The sequence below is a fragment of the Tenrec ecaudatus genome, chromosome 8 (assembly GCF_050624435.1).
Source record: "Tenrec ecaudatus isolate mTenEca1 chromosome 8, mTenEca1.hap1, whole genome shotgun sequence".
NCBI classification, from domain to species: Eukaryota; Metazoa; Chordata; class Mammalia; order Afrosoricida; family Tenrecidae; genus Tenrec; species Tenrec ecaudatus.
In genome coordinates, this window is record NC_134537.1 from 89,529,006 (window position 1) to 89,552,384 (window position 23,379).

The 23,379-nt window shown below is 52.5% G+C and overlaps 1 protein-coding gene across 1 annotated transcript in view; it reads left to right on the plus strand.

Annotated features, from left to right (window-relative positions):
• Positions 1 to 23,379, plus strand: part of PEBP4 (phosphatidylethanolamine binding protein 4) — a 305,182-nt gene that overhangs the window by 269,558 nt on the left and 12,245 nt on the right. The window contains exons 4-5 of the mRNA XM_075557212.1: positions 19,159 to 19,204; positions 22,889 to 23,002. Coding sequence (XP_075413327.1) covers positions 19,159 to 19,204; positions 22,889 to 23,002 — 160 coding nt within the window. The remainder of the gene's footprint in view (positions 1 to 19,158; positions 19,205 to 22,888; positions 23,003 to 23,379) is intronic.

A 23,379-nucleotide genomic window follows, 5' to 3' on the forward strand; every position in this document is an offset into this window, starting at 1 on the left:
CAGGAGAGGCCCCCACCAGGGGGAGAGCCCAACTCCCTGTCTCATTGATGTGCCTCGTTCCATCTCCACCTGGCATCACAGCCGTGGGGGCTCAAAGGTGTGGGACACCAAGCAATGCCAAGAGAGTCACTGACCTGGGGTTGCTTTTCTTGGCTGTGAGCAGGGGGCAAAGGAAGGAGATGAATGCACCAGATGTTCTGTCTCCTGTCCTGACACAGGTCCTGACCCTCCAGCTTGCCCGCCTCCTGTGACCACCAAGGAGTCCCGACAGTCCGAACAATCTAACTTGATGGCTGGGGACATACCTGGCCCTAAAAGTCAGCTCCGTCCCTCCTGGGAATGGGCGATCCCAAGGGGACCACCACAATCTGGAAGGGACAAAGGAGGGGGCTGGGTAAAGGGACCCAGATCTCAGATGAGTCGCACCATAGCTGCCAAGCAGTGCCAGTCTGATGAGAAGCCCTCTTCCCCAGTCCAGGGACCCAGGGCAATTGGCCGGGAAGCTCGGAAGAAAAGGACTCTGGGACAGTGCTGTAATGTGCATGTGAATCACCTCGGGCTCCAAGGAAGGTGCTGATGCACTCGGTGCAGAGCGGAGCCTGAAACTCTGCCCTTGTAACCTGTATGCTCCCAGAGGCGGCCGTGGCTACTGGTCTAGGGACCACACTTGGAGAGCAGTCAGGCTCAATGGGACTGGAGCCAGACGCACGGCTTGATCTCTCTGAAAAGAGCAAGCTGTGAGCTGAATGAGACATCCATTCTGTCTGAGTGCTGTTCCTCTTTCGAATGAACAAGGGGCTCCACAGTGCCCCAAACTTGCCCAAGTCCCCTTCCCCAGATTTTCTCCCACACAGTCCCTCTCCTCTTGTGCCTGCCTCCCTTCCTATAGCCTCTCTTCCTCCCTTCAGCCCTCCTTAAGAAGCTTCTTCCCTGCCTTATTCTTGCTTTGATTCCGACGTTCCACCTGTGCTCCCTGCCTCCCCTCTCCCTTTGTCTGCCCTTCTGTTTTTAATTATCTATATATCTTTTTTTGAGAAATACATCTTGTTTATTTTTGTTCTTCGGCCCCTCCCTCCCTCCTCCCTGGCCTCCAGCTACCACCACCCCACCATCTTCATCACCATCAAAGTTGGCTTCTTATGATGTGAAAATGATTTCCCTTAATCCCCCCCCTTTTATAATGGAGCTGTCATACAGTATTTGTCTCTATGGGATTGGCTAATTTCACTCCACATGATGTCATTCTAATTCGTTCATGCCATGAGGACGTTGACAGTTGATCGTTATTCTTTAGGGGCGCATAGTATTCCACTCTATGGAGACGCTGCGGTGTAATTATCCATTGCTCTACTGACAGGCGTTTTGGTTGTCTCCACCTTCTTGCTATTGGGAGTGGGGATGTGATAACTAGGGTGTGCATGCAGTCTGCTCTGGTTTCACTCCTTGCTTCCCGAAGGTGTGCACCAAGTGGAGGGCTTGCTGGGGCACATGGCACCTCTGTCCTCATTTCTTAGAGGAAGTGACATTGGGCTTCCCACAATGATGGTACAGGTTTACAGCCCCACCAGTCGTTCCGCATCCTTGCCCGTATTTGGTCTTTTCTCTCTTTCTTTTGTTTTAGTTTTGAACTCTGCTATCAGTGCTGGTGTGAGGTGCTATCAGGCCGTTATTTTAATTTGCATTCCTCCAGTGGCCAGTGATGGCAAGGGTTTCTTCATATCCCTATTGATCACCCGGGTGTCATCCTTGGTGAATTGTCTTTCCATGTTTTCTGCTCATTTTTTTCCTTTTTTAAAAAATCATTTTATTGGGGGCTCGTACAATTCTTATCACCATCCATCCACTGTGTCAAGAACATATGTACATTTGTTGCCATCATCATTCTCAAAACATTTGCCTCCTACTTGAGCCCTTAATATCTGCTGCTCATTTTCCCTCTTCCTCCCCAATCCCCCCTACCTCATGAACCCTTCATCATTCATAAATTATTATTATTATTTTGTCATATATTACACTGTCTGACATCTCCCGCGCCTTCTTCTCTGCTGTCCCTCCCCCATGGAGGAGGCTTTACTAATTTCTTGTAATCACTTCCCCCTTCCTACCCCCCACTCTCCCCACTGGTCCTGAAGGAGTCATCTGTCCTGGATTCCCTATGTTTCCAGTTGCTATCTGTGCCTATGTACATCCTCTGGTCTAGCCAGATTTGTAAGATGGAATTGGGATCATGATAGTCGGGGTAGGAAGCATTTAAGAATTTGAGGAAAGTTATATGTTTCATCATTGCTACCCTGCACCCTGACTGGTTCATCTCCTCCCCACACCCTTCAGTAAGGGGGTGTCTGGTTGGCTACCATTGGGATTTGAGTCTCCGCTCTGCACTCACCCACATTTTCAATGATATGATTTTTAGTTCGCTGATGTATGATAACTGGTCCCTTCTACACTTCATGGTCAGCCAAGCTGGTGTGCTTATTCCATATGGGCTTCGATGCTTCTCAGCTAGATGGCCACTTGTTTATCTTCAAGCCTTTAAAACCCTAGATGCTATATCTTTTGATAGCCGGGCACCGTCAGCTTTCTTCACCACATTTGCTTATGCACACATTTTTCTTCAGCAATCGTGTTGGGAAGGTGTGCATGCTGGAATGCCAATTTAATAGAACAAAGTGTTCTTGCATTGAGTAAGTGGTTGAGTGGAGGCCCAATGTCCATCTGCTGCCTTAGTACTAAACCTCTAAATATATGCACATAGGTCTGTTTCCCTATACTCATATAAATATATTTACATATGTGCATTCCAGTCTTTGGACCTCTATAAATACCCTTTGTCACCTAGTTCTTTCCTCTGTTTCCTTTTACTTTCCTCTTGTCCCACTATCATGCTCAGCCTTCATTTGGGTTTCAGTAATTTCTCTAGGTTACCTTGCCCTTGCTGAATCCCTATGAGGCCACTCACACTCTCCTTGCTACTGATTTTGGATCACTTATTGCTCCCCTGTCCCTGGGTTGGTCAACAATACCTTCTTGCCCTCTCCTCTCCCTCTCCCCTGTCTCCCCCCGCCCCTGGAACCATTGATCCCATTGTTTTCTCCAGACTATTCATCCAGTCTATCTTATCTAGATAGAGCTGTAGAGATAAAAATATACACCCAAAATCAAGTCATTGCAAGATAGGCGATGAGTGAGAACACAGCTATGACAATAAAAAGGAAACCAATTACCCATAGAAGAATAAATTAATTAAAAGAAAGAAATTTAAAAAGAAAGAAAAACCTGTAAATAGATAAAGGTCTGATTTTTCATCTCTAGGCATGTCCTTCAGTGAGGTCCATTAAGGTACCATGCTCTGGCCCCAGAGTCTGTCCTTTGTACTCCCTCAGGGGCTCCCTGCTCTGCCCCCACGGTTGCTCTGCCGCACGCTTTTAGTGGTTTGCCTCAGTGTCACAGAGTCAGTCTGGGCCAGTCCCAGGCCTGAGTCTCCATTGTTGTCCCCCTTAGGGCCCTGGGCCAGCAAGGGATGGCATGTCTCGTAGTGGGATCAGCCATATTGTCCACTCTGTCCATTGGCTGTTCAGAGCAGGGATATCGTCCTCCAGGCCTGATGGGCCAGGATGTGCTCCAGTCTCTCTTCCTCTCCCTTCTTTGGTCCCGTGTGCTCTGATTGAACATCCCCTCTCCCCTAGCTGCAGCTTCAGTGCCGTCCTCTCAAGTCAATTCTTCTGGGGGAGTCATTTTCTTTTTCAAATGGATGATTTGTCTTTTTCTTGTTGAGGTGTTGGCAGCTTTCTATAGACTTTTGAGATGCATCATTGTCGGTCTTTTTTTTCTTTGCTCTCAGCCTGTAGGTCCTCCTTTTACCCTCTCAGATAGGTCTTTCCATGTGCACGCATGTCGTATTTTTAGGAGATACCAATCCTCTATTTTGTCTTCTGTCGTGTGGGTATGTTTCACTATGTTGATAGTGCAGTTATGCCTCGTAATAGGGCCCTTTCGGGTCAAATGGTCTCAGAGAGAATGGCACGGGCCCTGGTGGGGCTTGGTTCCGGTCCGCAGAGACTCCGTGTGTCAGAACCAACTCCCCGTGCCCCTCACAGAAACCTAGGACCCTTAAGTTTGTCCCTAAGTTGTCACTGATGGCCTTTATGATTCTAGGGTGTGCATTCAGGCCGTGGGTCCATCTCCAGTTTGTTTAGTGTGTGCTGGGTACAGAAACCTAAAAGAGGGCAAAGAAGAGATGGTGTGACTCTTGATTGATACCCACAACTCCCCCCTCAACAACAAAAAACAATTGCCATTGAATTGATTCTCTCCCATAACAACCCTGGGTAAGGGTTTCAGACAGTACATCTTTACAGGCGCAGGCAGCCTCGTCTTCCTCCCAAACAGCATCTGGTGGGTTTGAACCTCCAGTCTCTCGAGACTAGCAGGCCTGTCAATGCCAGCTTCCTCGAAAGAGGTCACAGTTGAGTTTTGTGGTGGTTGGACTTCCTCCCTCCTCTCCTTTATGGTAGGATGGTTTGAGGGGAGAGCAAACACCGTTGGCCATCTTCTGGGAGCAGTAAAGAGCAGGGGGTGGGGTGGGGTGGGGTGGGCAGGGTCAGGCACTGAAGAATGGGAAATGGAGGGAATGGCTGGGCCCTAGAAGAAACTGCTGAGCCTGACATCTGAGATCCCTCGTGGGAGCCCTTGATCCAGATGTCAAGATCATACCATGGGCCCAGGGACACCAGAGCACCTGCCTTCCCGCAGCCCTGGGGCACATTCCTCAGCCCAGGCAAGTACAAGGGGCTTGCTGGCACCACCTCACCCCAGCCAGAGATGGTGGTCAGGCAGCTTCCCCCCAGCTTATCAGTCCTGCCCATGTACCCCCTCTCTCCCCTCGTGGAGTTGCAACCACCTAGCCAGAAAGACAGGGTGGTGGCCGGGCCAAGACGGAGCAAGAGCAGTGCTGGAGCTGAGGATTGAGCCCCACAGCTCCTCCTCTCTGGCTGGGCTGCACTCTCCCAAGCCCTGTTTGTTTGGGGATTAACTGTTCCTGTTTCCCAACTGTCCTGCTGTGGCGTGGACAACCTATGTGCAGCAGTGGGATGAGGCCAGCGTCAGGGGACCATGCCTCCACCTCCAGAGTGAGCAGGCCAGATGCCTTCACCTGCTCTCCTGCAGCAGCCTGGGCATCCCCCTGCCCTACATCCCCAGGCCAGGGGCTCTGCATGGGTAACAGAGCAGCTCAGTTCTTACTCAGACCTTAGTGCTAATCAGTCATCTGTTTGTCCTGGTCCCCTGCCAGGGGCCTGGAGATTCCCACACCCACTTTTCCTAATCCCATGGCCCAAGCTCAAGCCTCTCCACTGGACCCACCTTCTTCCCAAATGCCCCCCTTTACTCTCCTGGCATATGCTCAGCCCCTCCCTAGATACACACACAAAGACTGCCTGGGAGAAGAGCACGTATGAATGAACATATTGCATGTGTGTGTGTGCACACGCGCACGTCCTGGCACACGCGCGCATGTGTGTGTGAAAGAGAGTCATGAACTACCCTGCACTCTCTCATCTGAGCCACCCCTGGGCCCTCTCAGACCCAGCCTGAGAAAGGCCTGCAAACTTCCTCAGTCGTCTTCCTTTCCTGCTCATCCCCACCCACCCCTGTCGAGGAACTCAGCCCCTCCCCAGCCCCAGCTCCAGCTCCTCCGGTCTCTCGCCCTGCCATGTCATTCCTTCCAGTTTGGGGAAAGTCTTGCCACTGGTTTGCCCCCAGCCCCAATCCCTGACTGGCCAAGTTCCCACTGAGCAGGAGAACCAGAGGCCCTCCACGTCCTCCCTCCCCCCAGAGTCCTCCAGGAGTCTGGTGCCTGTGGCTGGGCCCTCCCCATCCCCAAGCCACCTCCTCCTTGGACAACCTGGTAAGAGAAGGGGCTCAGGGCTGGTCTCCTCCCGCTCCCCCTCTGCCCTGGATTTCTTCTGAGTGACTCCTGTGTCCCTGCTATCCTCCGGGGGCTCTCTCTCTAGGACTGAGGATCGATGTGTCTCCTGGGGAGGAGGGGGTGGGGAGGGGAGAGGAGCTGGAGGAAGGAGGCCGAGCTGAGATGGTGTCATTAAGAGATATTAATGCCCCTCATCAAAGCATATTAATAAACATTCTCTGCCACTCGTTCCTCACACCCTGGGTGAGTGTGGGCCCAGCGGGGCAGGCCTCACATTCACAGCCCAGTAACCTCTGAGCCCACGGCAGACATTAGCCTCACGAGGCTGACCCTGTCAGGAACCTTCCTGGGTCTGTCATCGCGAAATCGAGCCTGCCTGTCGGATGGACGCTGAGTGTGTGTATGCACGCAGGGGGCGCAGGACCTCTCCTCACCCTGAGCCCTCCCTGTCCTCCCCGAAGCCCTTCTTCAACCCAAGAGGCCAGGAGAGGGTGGGGGCACCAGTAATATGGCCCTTACAGTTGGGCAGCCCCATGAAACCTTAGGCTGCATGCTCCCCTTTCCCGATTTTATCTGCATACAATGCTGTGAAGAAAGCGGGACAGGTGTCGTTACCATCACTGTTTTATAGTCGAGGAACCTGACCCAGAGACGAAGCGCCTCGCTCCGAGTCTCCTAGCTAATTGGTCATGACATTGCCGGCAAGCTCGGGGTGCCCTTTCCAAGGGCTGTGTTGGAAGGAGCGCTGCTGCTTGTAACAGCCTGGCACCTTCTGCCTGGCACCTTCTGCCAAGCCCTGGGGTCTTGGAGAAACCAGAACACAGGGCACCACTGCCCAGGCAGAGCGGAGGGCCTCTGTCCTCCCAGTGGGGCGGCTGCTAGAAAACCGAGACCAGAGCAAGCTACCCCAAGGCAAGAGCCCGCCATAGGCCTGCTGTGCTGTACCTTCACCTCGGGGTGACTGGTTCCCGTTTCTGCACCAGCAACCAATACATCCACTGCTAGTCCTGGCCTCTGTGGCCAGGTGCTCAGCTGCTAACGGACTTGGTGGCCTGAACCCACCAGACTCTCAGAAGGAGAAAAAAACAACCCGTTATGTTTTCCTTTTTTTTTTTTTTTTTTAATGAAGGCCTGGTGTAGTGGGTACTGGGGGGCTGCTCTCCACAAGGTCAGCTGTTCGGAACTCTGTGAGAAAGAAGAGGCTTTCCACGTCCATGAAGAGTTCCGTCAGGAGCAGTTTCTCTGCTGTCCTGTTGGGTCGCTGTGAGTCAGAAGAGACTCTGGCCATGAGCGTCCTATCTGCTCTTTCCAAGATGACAGCCCTGAAATCCCCGGGGAGCAGTTCTCTGTCCCCAGCAACGGCCACAGGACCCTCTGGGCAGTGCAAACGTCAGCTGCCACCCCAACACAGGGCCCTGAGCCCACCCAGAGGCCCCTCAGGAGTGAGAGCTGACGTTCAACTTCGGAAACAGCGGACAGCTCCCCTCTGACGTACGCAGGGCCGCCTGGGTCCGTGACACTGGCTCTGAGGAAGCGTGAACTGTGGCATTGTGAGTGGGCTGTTCCTTTTGCTCTGAGGCAGAAGGCCGGGGGGCATGGAATCGGTATTTGCCGTGATGAGGCCGGAGATGTCGCAGAAGGTGTATTCTCCATGCAGTCTGCCTGGGAAGACAAGAATGAGTGTGGTCAATTTTAAAATCACTTAAGGACTCGTGTTTTAATGAGACCGCTATCCAACACAGCTGGTATGAACAAGAGGCTGGGAAGTAAGATGGTAGGACTCAAGCTATCAGGGAAATGTCCTCGTGAGGAAAACTCAATTCACTGCAGGATCGCTGAGTGAGCAGGCATTCCGGAGGCCTGCTTTCGACACCCAAAGCTGAAGCGTGTGTTCCTGATATCTAGAGCTCTCCACCTTCAGTCCCAACTGGCACCGGTGCCAGTAATTATGTTCCTCCATCCACTCGCGACGCTGGCTGCAAATCCCTCTGAGAGCCCCTGATTGCTCCTTAGTGGAGCAGATTTAATACGTCCACACTCTTGTATTCTTGATCCCGTTTTCGCGTCCTGACCTCCCGCTAAACTTATCCCTTAGCTATTCTCGGAGAGAGGGCGACCTACGTCCAGCAAGGCTCTAAGTGGGCTGCGTCTCCAATTGCCGGTGGTTCAAATCACTCTCAGAGCTTCAGGGAATGGCAGTAACTCAGGCAGGTTTCCCCAGGCAGGAAAGCCCTGGGGGAGAGAGAGCTCGCTGCATCACTGTCTCCGCCAACACGGGCCCCCAGAGGCGACCAGGGGACTCCAGGCAGACACCAGTGTGATGAGAAGTTTGGGGCTTCAAATACAAAGACAGGAACCATCGTGTGTTCAAAGCATTTGTCTCCACCTGGTATAATCTCAAAGACGGCTTGTTGGTTTTTCACTCCAGTATCTTTTCTGTGTTTTAACATTTGGTTCTACCATGAGTACCGGTTAGTTTACTGACCTGAAAAAAAATAAAAGCTGTTTCTGTGGCTCATGATGACCCGAGAGCAAAGCTCTGTGCCCACCGGGCTCATCTCCCAAACCACATCTGGGTGGCTTTGAACCACCAACCTTCTGGTCAGTGCTCCAGGGCGGAACCACTCACACCACCCAGGAACTGTTGACAAAAGGGAGAGGGGTGAGCTCAGGGGTCCTGGCCTCACCTGAGTGGCTCTGATCTGCATGGGCATGTCCCAAAGCTTGCGCCGCCACTCCCCGCCCCCCACCCCCGATTCATCCTGTGCCAGAGGCAGCTCTGCCAACCTGCTCTTACAACCAGAGACACGGCCTGCTGAGCGCTTGGGAAATGGCAAGGCCTTGCTGAGGGAGGGACTGGCCTCCAGAGTTTAGGTGGCTGAGAGCTTCGGTGATCAAAGCCGGGTAGAAACCTTGCCCACCAGTCCCCGTGAGTCTAACTCCAGTCTATATTTTCACCCTTCTCTGGAGCCTCTTCTCAACGTCCCTGCTTGGCTCTGGCTTCTTCCGCGGACAGCTAAATCAGTTGAAGTCTTTCCATCACTTGTGCCCACACTTGCACACTATACACTTTCCTAGTCATAAGCAGCCCTCCTTACCCCTAGTTTGTCCACTGGAAAACAAAAACTCAGATGTCTTTCAAGGAAGATGTATTAGTCTGGATACTTTAGGGAAACAAATCCACAGAAATTCATGTATAAGAGAGTTTTATATAAAGGTTAAGTGCACATCAAGAAAACATCCAAACCCAGTGCTGCCCAAGCCCACAAGTCCAACATTAACCCATTAACCCATGTGTCCAACACCAATCCTCAGAGTCCTCCTCCATCTCTCAAAACAGACACAATGATGCTGACTGAAGGAGGAAAGCCAAGTCCGTAAAGGTGTAAGCATCTCAGCGCTGGCAGGGGTCTCCGCACAGGTGCTCCAGCACCCAGGGTTGCATTGGGGCAGGTCCATGCAGCTTCTCCTTGGGGATGTCTTGCAGGAAGTCAGCCTTGCAAGCTGAAGAAGGGAACTGCTAAGGCAGCTACACCCTGGCGCAACCATCACAAAGCAAGAGACCTGAGAACTAGAAAAGCAAGGCTCACCGAGCCATTTATCCCTCTGCCCTTCAATTAATTCTTCATGTTTATTGGCCAGGTTGGCACAATAAACTAACTCAATCCACCCCTTGCCAACCTGGCACCTGTACATAATTCTTTAGCTTCACAATTGCAATTAAGTAACACCTACACCTTAACCCTATAATCCTGTGAATTTTTTTCTCTCACCTATGAAAATTTATAAGCCAACCACTTCATGTCTTTATCTCCCCCAATTTTGGGTATCCAATTTATATACTGCCCACTTGCATCAACCCAATTATCTGAGAATACAATCATATTTTTCAACATGAAGAATCTTCATTCCAGTTGGAACCTTGTGAAGTCTGCATCCATAAGCAAAGTCAAATCCGGACAGGCCATCCATAAAGTCAGCAACAACATATACCAGTTCACAGGCTCAAATATCTCCAGCTGGTTGGGTTCTGGTCAACTCAATGTGGGCTGCCTCACTCAGCCTCCACAAGGTGCCCATTGGTTGCCTTGCCTTTAGACCATGGGGTCTACCAATACTCAACAAGCCTAGCCCCTTGTGCTAGGTCATGAACTTTAGACCAGTCAACCCACTCTCATCTTCTCCCTTTTTTCCCCTGTAAACCAAGTCCGCAGGTGTCAGTGGCCAAACTCAACCCATCTCTTTATTGCTGCCTTTCTCCCCCTTCCACTCAACACGTAGATCCAGGTGGTCACCTAGCAAGCATTTCAGCCTGCTCACAGGCTCCCTTTAACATTCAGTCCCAGAGAGGAGTTTTCTTCATGGTTCCAGATTTTTTCCCACTCTGGCAAAGACTTCTGGTTCCTGAGTACTCCAGAGCACTGGGTGGGACATATCTTTCCTTGCAGGTGCATCCTAAACCCATCTAAAGAACAACTTTTAATGGCTGAAACAAGTGGACTTACAAGCTTTTTATTTTCATGCTTCCCATATTTTCCCCAGAAGACAACCGAGTAAACAGTGTGGCTTCATCTGACCTCTGGCTAAAAAAGAAAAACTACCATGAGGGAGAGGTCAAACAAACATCTACTCTCCACCTTATGATTTGTTTCTCCAGTACCCCGCTCCTAAGGTACCATAATGTATTAGTCTGGGTATTTAGAGACATAAATCCATAGAAACTCATGTATGAGAGAGAGTTTTATATAAAGGTTAAGTGTGCATCAAGAAAACGTCCCAACCCAGTGCTGTCCAAGCCCACAGTCCAACATAAACCCATATGTCCAACACCAGTCCACAAAGTCCTCCTCCATCTCACAAAGCAGACACAACAATGCTGACTGCGAGACGAAAGCCAAGTCAGTGAACATGTAAGCATCTCAGCGCTGGCAGGGGTCTCCACACGGCTGCTCCATCACCCAGGGCTGCATGAGGGTAGGTCCATGTGGCTTCTCCTCAGGGATGTCTTGCAGGAAGTCAGCCTTGCAAGCTGAAGCAGGGAACTGTTAAGGCAACTACACCCTGGTACGACCATCACAAAGCAAGAGACCTGAGAACTAGAAGGGCCAGTCTCACTGAGCCATTTATCCCTCTGCCCTTCAATTAATCCCATATATGTTTATTGGCCAGGTTGGCACAATAAACTAGCTCAGATGATCTCCTTTTCCACAGCTTTCCCAGATCCCTTGCCCACCTCCAACCAGTGATGTCTGGCTCCTCCAACTACCCCTGAATTTTGGAGGGAGGGGAACATTTCCTATCGCCTCAGCTCCAGTTCACAGCGACCCATGCTCCCCCGGGACTTCAGGGGCTGATGGCCAGGCCTTTCTTCAAAACGCCTCCAGAGCAGGCAAACCTGCAGCCTTTGGTTTAACAAGCATGCGATTAGCCTTTTGCGTCACCCAGGGCCTCCAGATTTCATGTGCGGTAGTTATTGCCAGTCCCGCCTTACAGGGACCGTGTCCAGCCCCGCACCATCCTCACAATGGCTGCGTCAATTCCTCTCGCCGAGGGCCTTCCCCTCCTTCCACTTTACCAAGCACGATGCTCTTCTCCAGGGACTAACCTCTCCTGACATGTCCAAAGTATGTGAGACGAACTCTCAGAATCCGTGCTTCTCAGGGGCATTCTGGCCGTACTCCTTCCAAGACGGATCTGTTCGTTCTTCTGACAGCCCATGGACTTTTCAAAGATCCTTCACCAGCACCATCAACCAAATGCCTGGGTTCCCCTCTGGTCTTCCTGAGGTGATGTCCAGGTTTCGTGTAAACCTCAGCTACTTAGATCCATCCTTAGTTGATTTACAAGGTGGCTTCCAAAAGATCCTGGGAAAAAGGAAATAAGAGGCAATGCCTCAATCAAACACACAACATTCCTCTAGTTATTTAATGTTCCCCGTCCCCCCCCCCACTGTTATGACCCCAGTTCTGCCCTACAAATCCAACTAGACCAGAGTATATACCCTGACTGGTACAGACAAGCGCTCTTGACACATGGAATCAGGACAGATAAATTCCCATGAGGGTAGGGGGAAGGTGGGGGGAGGAAGGGGGAACCAAACGCAATGATCAACATATTAAATGCCCCCCATCCCAGGCCAGGGTGGCAAGCAACGGAAACATGAGTGAAAGGAGACAGCAGATGGTGTAAGATATGAAAATAATCATAAGTTATCATTTTTAAAGAGTTCATAAGGGAGGGAAGGTGGGGTAGGGAATGGGGGGTGGGAAGAGGAGCTGATACCAAGGGCTCAAGTAGAAAGAAAATGTTTTGAAAAGGATGATAGCAACATATGTACAAATGTGCTGGATACAATGGATATATGGATTGTTAAAAGATCAGTAAGAGCCCCCAAGATTATTTATTTAAATAAAAAATAATAAAATGAATACAATGAAATCTTTCCAGGAACTTTACAACATCCCCCCCTCATATTTATATCTGGACCCACCCAGATAGCCTGAACTCTTTCGTATTCGTATTTCTATTTCTGACACGAACCTCTCATTCTTTCATTTATCTACCATCGACATAGTCAACATTCCACAGGGCCAATTCTGCTAGATATTATCACGGACAGGCACTTCCACATGGTCTAAGACAAATGGCCCGGACAGTCTGTATTCTTTGAGTGATAGATAACCACAGCCTTGGGAAACTTCCCCTCCAACCCAGAGTCATGGAGCATTGGTTCTCTGGGCAGAGTTCTCCCATCCTCACTCCCTCACTCCCCGTCAGTCATTGCCCCATATTGGCATCTGCCCATCCAGGGAAATAACTAGTTCCATCTCTGAACACAAATGAGGAATCAAAATCCAGGAGTTCCGAGGCCCATCCATGCCAAGGCACCAGGAGCTGCTTACCCATTGGCTGGCAGACTCCAAAGATGATATTCGCCACACCATGCCCTGCTGCCCATGACGGTACCAGGAAAAGAGCCTGTCAAGTCTTGGATGTTAGCACTTCTTGAGGGTGAGCTGGTGCCCCAAACAACTGGCCCTTCTGCACCCTGGAGACTAGAAGCGCTCAAGTCCCAGGAGGGTTTAGATCTGGGCCTCCTTCTCACCTCCCACAGACTTCATTCCGCCCACCTCGGGTTATCCCTCATTTCCCTGACCCCAGGCAGAGGAGCAGGTCATAGGGCTCATTGAGGTGCAGCCCTTCCCTTTGAGCAGACAACGGTCTCCCTGGCTGGGTCCCCTCCAGGCTGGTGTTAGGAGGCCTGACAGCCATAGCCCCTGGGGAGCGCAGCGCCTGGGAACTGTCAATGGCTTTGCCCTTTGTTAATTGCAGAATACACAGATTGCTGGGTAGCACTTTCCAATCCTGTGCCTTTTCCTGGATCCTTTGCCACTTGGCAGCTTGCAGGCAGCTGTGCGGCACAGCAAGGAGCTCGCTTGTTGGATGCCGGTGTCAGAAAGCTTGAAACTCTTGTTTCTATTTTCCCCTTCTCCCGTTGCTCCCTCCCCGCCCCCCTTACCTTCCTGACATGCTTCTGCACCTTACTTTTCAAGTTACGGATTCTCCTGAGCACAGTCTCCCGCCTCCACCCCCAGAGTCTCCAGAGATCAAAAAGTGAAACTTCCCACACTGACTAAGGTGTGTGGCCAAGAAGGAGAAGTGATTGATTCCTGCTGTCCAAATGGGAAGAGGTGGGTGAAGAGATTAAATCATCTCGCACGAGCTCAAGGAAATGTGCCGCTGACCTTCTGCTCTGGGGGTCAGCAAGCGTGAGCACCAGGAGCCTTCGAAAATGCCCAGGTGGGCGGGCAGTTGGCTGTAGGTAATTGAAGGGGAATGAAGAAACAGAGCCGGGCTGCCCTGCTGGGACCAGGATTGAGCCAAGCCCCTTCCTCACTCACCGGACCTAAATCAAGGAATTGAGTCTCAAAGAGCCCTTGCCCCTGGGGCTCAGTGAGGAAGGTGCATCTCTGTACCCTCAAGTCCAACAAGAGGCCTCAGAAAATAGAGCTCCCTGGCTGTCTACACGAAGACGCGAAACAAAGGCTAGAGGTGATTCTGACCTCCTGTGCCCCCACTGTAAGAACGCAGACCTGGAGTCAGGTAGAGATGCCCATTCCTGGCATTGTGACTCCTCTCACCAAAGAGTCTTCTCTCCTTGATTCCTTCATCCCGTCAATGTTTACTTGACACCTGCCATCCATAGATTGGGTTTTCCCCCTAAGCAGAGCCTGAGACAAGGACACCAGGGCAAGTGGTTTCTTTTCAAGATGGGACAAGGAAACCCCAGTGAGGGGAAAGGCAAGCGAGGCAGGGACATGAAGGGAATCCAATGGAGGGTTCATAATCAACTAAGTCCCCCCATGGACAGCTGAAACCAGGAGTAAAATACGCTGAGTCATCCCACCTAAGACCCAGGAGCTGGAGTATATAGGGACCGCTTCTCATTGGCCAAGCAGGAGCCCTAGCTTGACTGGTGATGTAGTGGTAATGCGTCACAGTGGGCTGAGATCCGCAAGGTCCGCAGTTCAAAACCCCTAACTGCTCCACAAGAGAAAGACAGGGCTTTCTACTCCCACAACAGTTGCAGGCTCAGAAACCCACAGGGGCAGTTCTACGCTGTCCTGCAGGGTGGCTGTGAGTCGGCCTGGACTCAAGGGCAGTGAGTGCGTTTTCTCCTTGGTCATTGGCTAAGAGTTGTGACCAAAGGGGCATTCCTGCCCTACTGCACGGGGGACAGGGGACCCTTCAAAACCCAAGAGAAGCAGGTTGGAGTGCATCTGATGTGCACTGAGGTGGTGCAGGCAGGGAGAGGTGGGTAAAGCCCCTCAAGGGCTGCCGACATGGACAGGGGCAGCCTCCGGCCTGGAGATGAAATGTGAGTAGACACAGGCTCTCTGAGTCGAATGAGGAGGATGGTGTCTGCCCTTCTCAACCACAGGATGCTACAGAGAGCAAGTGCTTGGATGGAGGGTATCTGGGAATCAATCTGTGCTGTCTTCTTTCCAGCTCCAGTTCCGTCTCAGAGTGCACTGTTTCTGTAGCCCAGGCATGTGAGACACCTCAGGAAAGTTGGGGCTAGACTGCGTGTCATAGCAACCCCAGCCCTGGCCCAGGGTGATGTAAACAGCCTTACTGCATTGGTTCTTGATGATTGGTCTCTGGTTAGGTAGACGGCATAGCCCTGGGAGCTGAGAAGCAGCCAAACCCAAACCAAACCCACTGCCAAGGAGTTGATGCCGACTCACAGCGACCCTACAGGACAGGGTTAGCTACCCCTGTGGGCTTCCGTGTCTGTAACTGTGTACAGGAGTGAGAAGCCCCATCTTTCTCCCACCACCACTGTTACCCAGATTAAACACTTGGCTACTTAATCAGAAGGTGGGCAGTTCAAACCCACCCGAGACGCCTTGGAAGAAAGGTGGGGATTTATTCCCCAAAGATCCTGCCCGTGGAGCTCTGTGGAACACAGTTCTACATGGACACACACGGGCTTGCCATGGGTCAGAAGCCACTTGATGGCAACTGAGAATTCTGGGATCTACTGGGAAATCTCCGCTTCCTTCTCCCCACCGCCTTTTGCTGCAGAGGCGATGGGTATCAGGCCCCCTGTGTCCAGAAGACGCTGCTAGGGAGAAGCATTTCCATCCAAGGTCATCCCACCCTGGCCCCCCAAAGGACCCCTTCTTTGTGCAGAATACCCTCCCCGGCATGCCACCCCAACAGCTCGGGCTCTCCTGCCTAGCGCTCTGCTCCCCGGGAAGCCTGGGCTTTTCTGTGTCGGGGAGGGGGGGGGGGGGAATCGGAAACCTGGCGATTTCTGTGCTGTTTGTCATGTCTTCTTTTTTTAATCTTAGCATTTAGGCAAGATCTTTTTTGAAATGTCAGCCCGCTTTATAATAAGGAGAAGGAAGTATTGTCTGTGATGGGGTCCTTTAGGTGAGAAGCAAGCACACCTGGGGACTTGGGGGTGGGGGGTGGAGGCAGTGGGGTCATGCTAAAGGAGCCCGAGGTTGGGGGTGGGGGGCTCCTGCAGGGCATCCCTCGCTCACAGGGCTTGCCCAGACCGCCGTCCTCTGGAACCTTCTCATTCCGTCTCTGGGAGTTCTAGATCCTAAGGCAAACACAGAGTAGTATGAATATTTCACCGCTGAAGACATTTTAGAGAAGTTGATGCTTTTGTCGAAAGGCGCAATCTCCGAGCACCAGGTGAAAGCTATGGGTCTTTTTCAGAAGCCTTCTGAAGACATGGCTTCCTGGAGGTGTGTTGGGTTGTCACCATGTCTCAGGAAATGCCCAGGGCCAGCCCTGTGAATCAAGGAGTGAACCCCATCCTGGCTGGGAGACCTGGGGCCAGGCGGTCTTGGGGGCCCTTGCTCCTGGCTTCTCCCGCTCAGGGTGGAGGGGGCTCTGGCCAAGCTCCTTCCTTCACCTCTCTCGGGCTCAGCTGTCTCACACTCTGGATGTACTTTCCCCAAGCCCTCAGGTAGTGTTTGGCGCCATGGTAGGAAGTGTCAGCCCTGGGAAGACCGGAACCCAACACAAGTCAATAACCACCAAGCAGCCTGACCACACGGGAGCTGCAGGGACCCCTCTGCCTTCCTTCCCTACACTCCCCGCCAGCGAGCACCAGCACCCCTACATAGCACGGGCCCTGCTGCTAGTGGTGGTTCACCCCACAAGTCGTGGTGACCAAACACCGCCTGGGCCGTTGTGGTTGTCGCTGGCTGATTCTCCAAAGTAGATCACCATTCTAGTCTGTCTTTGTCCGGAAGCACGGCTGAACCTGTTTGTGGTCATCCCCACATTCGAGAGGCCTCCGTGGGCAGGTTGGTGGTGGCTGCACTGAAGGTGCACTGATTGGGACTCGATCCCTTGTCTCCCACAGGGAAGATGGAAATGCTAACATTCAGCCACCATGGCCCTCCAGGCGTGAGCCTGAACAGTCTAAATCCATCGTGCCCTGGGCTGGGGAAGGCAGGCAGGAAGGGCCTAGTGACTTCACTGGAAGACTCCAACCCAAGGGTTTCTGTGCTCTTGCCAAGTTGGCCCTAGTAGATGAGAAAAGGCTCCCCAGAGGGAGCCCGAGGGGGGCGGGGGGGTGGCGGAGATGAGCCTTTCCACCCTGAGACATGATATAAGTCAGACTTTCCACCCCATTCTACACAAACACATGCCCTGACCTTGCGAGTCCCAAGCCCCCACCTCTGCCCATCCCTACATTCACACAACAGAAGAGAAAGGCCTGTCTATCCCTCTGGGTGGGACCAAGCCTGTGGGAAACTGGGAGGAAAAACCCCACCAGCAGCCAGCCTGAGTTGCTATTGTTTGGTTTAAACAAACTGCTGGCTGGGAGGACTTGGGAAGGAGTGAGAGGGAGGCTGGGGAGCGTAGAGCAGGGTAGGCAGGGCCAGGCTACCCTAGGCTCAGCTCCCCACCCTACTTCCCCCCCCCCTTGCCACTCCCACCCGCCACCATTCTCCAATACCTGTCTCTATCTCTGTGCCCCTGAGTGGTGTCTCTCTCTATATATCTCTCTCTCATTTCTCTTTCTCTATTCCTATCCATCATCCTCTCTCTCTCTCTCTCTCTCTCTCTCTCTCACACACACACACACACACACACACACAGTGCCCATCACTCTGGGATCATCTGGGCCGGATGCCAGCCCTGGATAACATTAGGGGGAGTCCGGGCACTAAGCTGAGAGGTGGACAAGGCCAGACCAGAGTGTGCACCACTCTAAGGCACTACATTTGAAGGCCATGTGCATGTTCCTGAGGTAGACAGTCAAGGGCTTGAGAGGGTCAGAGGATGGTGAGAGAAAAGCGATCTTACCCACTCCAACAGGCCTCTGAGGCCTCTCTCCTCTTCTCCCAACCACAGGCAGCCCCCCCAAGAGTTTGCCTTCGAGTCGATTCCAATTCACGGTGACCCCTGGGCTCCACTCTGTTTTCCCTGGTTGCTGTTTCCAAAGCAAACCAGAGGCTTTTCTCCCAAGATGCATCTGGTGGGCTTGAGCCTCCCACCTTTGGGTCAGCAGCCTTGTGCATTAATCATGGCCACGGGTGATGTGGACAGATAGGAGTGAGTTGGGGGGTAGGGGGGCCCAAAGAGAGGAGAGTCACGGGGGAGGAGGGGAAGGGTCACAAACAGCCTGAAAGGACATCAGGAGTCAAAGAACAGGGCTGCAGGTTTGACAAAGGTGCCCCACAAGTCAAGGAGTGGGTCACCCCGCTGACTGGGAGGTTCTCCACAGAAAGCCCGGGTGAAACCTCACCTTCCACCCCCCTTGCTCACAAGCAGACCAATCCCCCTGCGAGGGGAAGGGCGAAGGGCTGGGTTTGGTGGAAAGGTGGCCAGGACACAGTTAGGTGTTGGCATAATCAAATAAGAGCTCCCTTAATCACTATCATTAAGGTTATAAAATCCCACACCGAAGAGCCGCAGGGCACCCTGGCCTGGCTCAGGGTCCTGAGCTGTGGCACCTAGGGGCCTGGCTCCAGTCCCTTTCATCTGAGCATCTCCCAGGCCTACACAAACAATAATTAGCACCTGCCCCCAGGGTCACCTCATTATCCCACAGACACCGAGCAGAGAGAGGGAGGGAAACTGAGGCTGTATGTACCAGGGGCTGCGGGCAGGGCTGTGTGGGTTGAATGGACATGCATCTGGGGAAGCAACTGCCTCAGGAATCCAAGGAGGCTCCTCCTCCCTCCCTCTGCCCTTTCCTTCTGGTTGTGAAGCTAGCCATTGGCCTAAGGGTCCGAGGAAAGCAGTCACCAGCCTCCTGAGCATATGGGCAGGCTGAGCAGCCTGAGCCATTGTCCTCCCTGCCTCTGACTCTCGGCAAGCAGGTTGGTGGGTCACGCCCCGTGCCTGGTCTCAAAGTGCAGGTGATGTGAGCATGCAGGGAGGTCCCTCAGAAAGGGTCCTCTCCTGAGTCTTCGGTGCTCAGGAAGTTTGTATCCCCTCCTCCAGGCCATGTGAAGATATCTGTCTTCTAATCCCAGACCACCACCACCACCCCACCCCACCCCCAGACACCCATTCCAAGTTCCCACAGCCCTGTTCTAGCACGTCTCCCAGCATTAGCCATTGACCTTCCTCCCTGTCCATCCTACTTCTTCCGAGAAACAACCCATCAGAAGCCACTTGGGTGAACGTGTCACGATAGAGATCTCCTGCTACCACAGGAGTAACTCATCCCCCATACCTGTCTCTCATTTCAGGGCACGGACTTGAAGAAAGGACAGATTCAGGGCCAGGAGCTGTCATGTGAGTGAGATCTTCCAGCGCCCATTTCTCCAGAAGGTATTGGGGTGAGGTGTGACCCCAGTCACGCCAGGATAATCATAGGAATCAGAATAATATTGTTTATTAAGGACACATTGCCTTTATTGGGCAATTTTATTGCCATTGAGTGATTGTACTATTGCTAGGTGACTTTGCTGCTTCAGACTGCTTCTCATTTCCAAAACTCAAAGAATATTTCAGAGGAACCAAATTTGAGTCCCTTGAGGATCCCAAAACTGTCGTGTGAACCAAGGCCACCTTCAGAAGGCTACAGACCCGGATGGAGGATATGTCAAGAAACCATTGATGCCAAGTGCCTTCCGGTCCTTTCCAACCCACGGCAACCTTATGTGAACCAGAATGAAACACTGTCCATCCTGCACCACCACACTCACAACAGATTTTGTGTTGGCACAACTGTGTCAGTCCTCTCATCAAGGGCCTTCCTCGTTTTCACTGCCCTTCCACTTTATCGGGCATGATGCCCTTCTCCGAGGTCTGATCTCTCCTGATAGCGTGTACGAAGGTCCTGAGATGAAGTCTCCTCATCCTTGCCTCTAAGGAGCATGTGACTGCACTTCTTCCAAGACAGACATGCTTGTCTTTTTAGCAGTATGTGGTACTTCCAATATTCTTCTCCAACCGATGCATTGTTTGAATGCATCTATTTTTCTTTGGTCTACTTTATTCAGTGTCCAACTTTCACGGGCCTCATGGTGGTTGAAAATACCGTGACTTGGGTTAGGCACACCTCGGTCCTCCAAGAAACTTCCTTGTGTTTCAACCCTTTGAAGAGGTCTTGTCCAGCAGGACTACCCCCCATGCAATCCGGAGCTTGATCAAGCTCCTGGCTGTGGCTTCCAGGAGCACTGGTTGTGGAAGCAGGCAAGATGAGATCACGGACAACTGTAATCTTTTCCTCTGGGTGTCATGGTGCTGCTGTGGGTCCAGTTGGGAGGATTTGGGTTTTCTTTATCCTGAGTTGTCTTTCGTTAGGAAGCCTGCAATCCTTGATGCTTCACCGGCAAGTGCTTCAAGACGGCCTCGCTTTCAGCAAGCAAGGTTGTGTCGTCTGTATACCGCAGGTTGTTCATGAGCCTTCCTCCAATCCTGATGCCACTCTCTTCTTCATCGAACTCAGCTTCTCTGATGGTGCAGAGTGAATAAGCAAAATGAGAGGACAAGACCCTGGCGCACACCTGCCCTGGGTAGAAGCCCTGAAGTATGCCCTTGTTCTGGTTGCCCAACCCCCGCTTGATCCAGGCGAGAGTGTTGGGGAATGTTAATGATGCTACAGCCCCTTCATGGGTCACCATCAAGGTGCCCAACAAGCATTGATCCCTCCAAAATATATGCTCGTGTTATCTGATCTAACCCTCCCAGCAGCCTCCGGTGATAGCTGCAAGCGGTATCTCCATTGTAAAGAAACGGAGACTCAGGTGCAGGAAACTGTGCTGCCTGCTGCCACACAGCTGGGGGGGGGGGGGTGGAGCCAGCATCAAACTGCAAGGGGATCCAATTGGAGCCATGCTCACAACCGCAGTGCATTGTGGCCACTGTCCTGGTCTATAGTATCGGGCCTCACTCCTCTCCTCTCCTCTCAACTCTGCTCTCCTCTCCTCAACTTCTTCTCCTCTCCTCTCTGTGGTTGGATAGGTCACTCTTTTCCCAGCTGCCCTCCTCTTCTTGCCCCATTCTCTCTTTCTCTCTCTTTCTCTCTCTCTCTCTCTCTCTCTCTCTCTCTCTCTCTCTCTCTCTCTCCCTCTCCCTCTCTCTCTCTCTCTGTCTCAGCTCCCCACTGGGAGAGTACAGTACGTATGCCCCAACACAACTGCAAGGGAGCACTCAGTGGTGAGCTGACTTTACAAAGATTGAGAGAAAAACAAAATGAACTAGGCTGCATGGGCTGTGGCACCAGAAAGGCCTAGATATAAATCCCAGTTCCACTCCTTACCATGTGCCTGGCTTAACCTCTTAGAGCCTCCGTTTCTTCATCCATAAAATGGAGATCACTCCTCCCTTATCGAGCTGTGGTGGGAATTAACGAGATGTCAGCGGTGACTGGCCCAGAGTCCTTGCTCAGCCCGCGTGGACCCCATCTCTTCCTCCTCCTCTCTCACATCCCTACTTTAGAAGGGGGAACCTTTTCACAAAAAGCCCTAGTCGAGTCTAAGTCTCCCCCTCTCTGAGGGCAGGGTCTCTATTAAGCAAGGGTCGGACCAGCGAGTTCTAACTGCAGACTCAGCCACATCATCTGCAGACATCATGAGGTATACCCACCCTCACGGGCACTCACCAACCCACACACCCACCTGCCTTGCCAAAAGTTGGCTCCCCGGCGTCTGCCCTCACCACACACAAGCACACAGAGGAACACTGGCCGCCGCCTGTGTCTGCAGTCTTCCTCAGCATAGACAGTGCTTATAAGAAATAAAAATTAAAAGTTTGACTTTCCTACATTTACACTGATAGGGACCCTCAGCAAAAGCAGCTTCAGCTCCTCCAGGCTGTCACACAAGCCTCCACAGCCCCCAGCGTGTGCAGCACGGTTCTCACTCTGACCACCCAGAGCTGGTCTGCCCTCCAAAAGCCCTGGGCAGGGTGACCAGTGAGGAAGTCCCCTGTTGTTGGCACACTGTGACTGAGGCCGGAGTGGCCGGAAGTGCACAGTGAAGCACCCTTCCAGCAGCCTCGGAGCTCCAGTTGCTCTCTTGCTGGGTGACTGGAAGAGGAGCAGGAGTCATGAAGCCCCACGCTCCCTCCCATCAGCAGCCCCCTGGTGGCAAGCGCTCAGTCCTCACATTCCTCCTGGAGGAGTCTTGGCTCCAGCCCCGTGCCCTTCCTTGGAGAGTGAGCTTCAGAGAGAGCACGGGGAATGGGTAATGGGACAGCATTCTTGGAAAAAGACCCGGCTTTCCAGACAGATCCAGCACCAGCAAAACCCTGAGGCCCTATATGGACATGGAGGGGGAGTGGGGAGGAATGCTCCCCTCTACCCCAGCCCCCAAAAGGGCCTGCCTCTTGGAGGGAGATCCACTTTCCACTCCGGAAGAGCCTGAGTGGGCTCCCCATTGCCCAGAGCGCCCAGAGCCTACAGCCTCCATGATCAAACCTTTGAACCAAGTCCCACCCTTTCCTGTAACCACTTCCAGATCCTCTGGATCCCGCCAAGAAACTGGCTTCTTGGTGGATTGAGTTCATAAGGAAATGCTGAGAAAATAAATAAAAATACCCTGCCAACACCCTCACATCGACACCCAGAGGAAGAGGGTTTCTCTGGAGGCAGGAAATCCATCAGGAGAGACTCAAGAAGAGGACAGCACCACCACCCACTCACCCAGGAAGCCTTAGCAGACCTCAACACCAGCCCAGAGCCTTTCCACCCACCCCCGCCCCCGCCCCCTACCAACAAAGAAAACCCAAGTACTTCTGAAACAAAGATGCGGACGATGTGATTCTGCCAAGCATCAGCCCTCATTGCTTGTGATGGGTGAGCCCACTCCTGGGTCTGTAGGGTGGTCAGCAAGAGCTATGCAAAGACATAGAGTTGGCACTTTTCCCCACTCCCCGAAGCAGGCGAGTGGACCTGCAGAGTAAGGAGTAGTAGTGGGTAGTACTCATGGGTCCAGGCAGTAAAGTCAACCACGTCTCTTCTTCCACCGACAGCCTACCATCCTCCATCCCCACCAGCACACACTGGCTTCCACCGCTACCAGTTCTTCATCTACCTCCAACAAAGAAAGCCCATCTCACTCCTGCCCAAAGAAAATAAGACCCGAGGTAAGCCCCCCAGCTGAAGCTGAGGACGGTTCTGGGATGGCACTGGATGCACGGTGCATTCGCGGACATTTGGAACCTAAACCCCAGCCCTGGGCACAGCCAACCATGAAGCTAGGGTCAAGGGTGGGGGTTCCTGGAACTGAACTTGAATGGCTGTCCTTGAGGGGATGTTGGCCTCAGATGCGGGTGCCGCTACAGAAGCAGTTCCATAGAACAAGAAGGAGGCACGGGGAGGAGGGGTGGGTGTACACATCAAAGAGAGGGTCCTAAGAGAAGCAGCTGGGGCCAGAGAGAGCAGCACACTCCCACCCCCACCCAGTGTCATGGGTAGCATGTGCAGGCAACTGCCCCGTACCACCTCTGCAGATAATTGTACC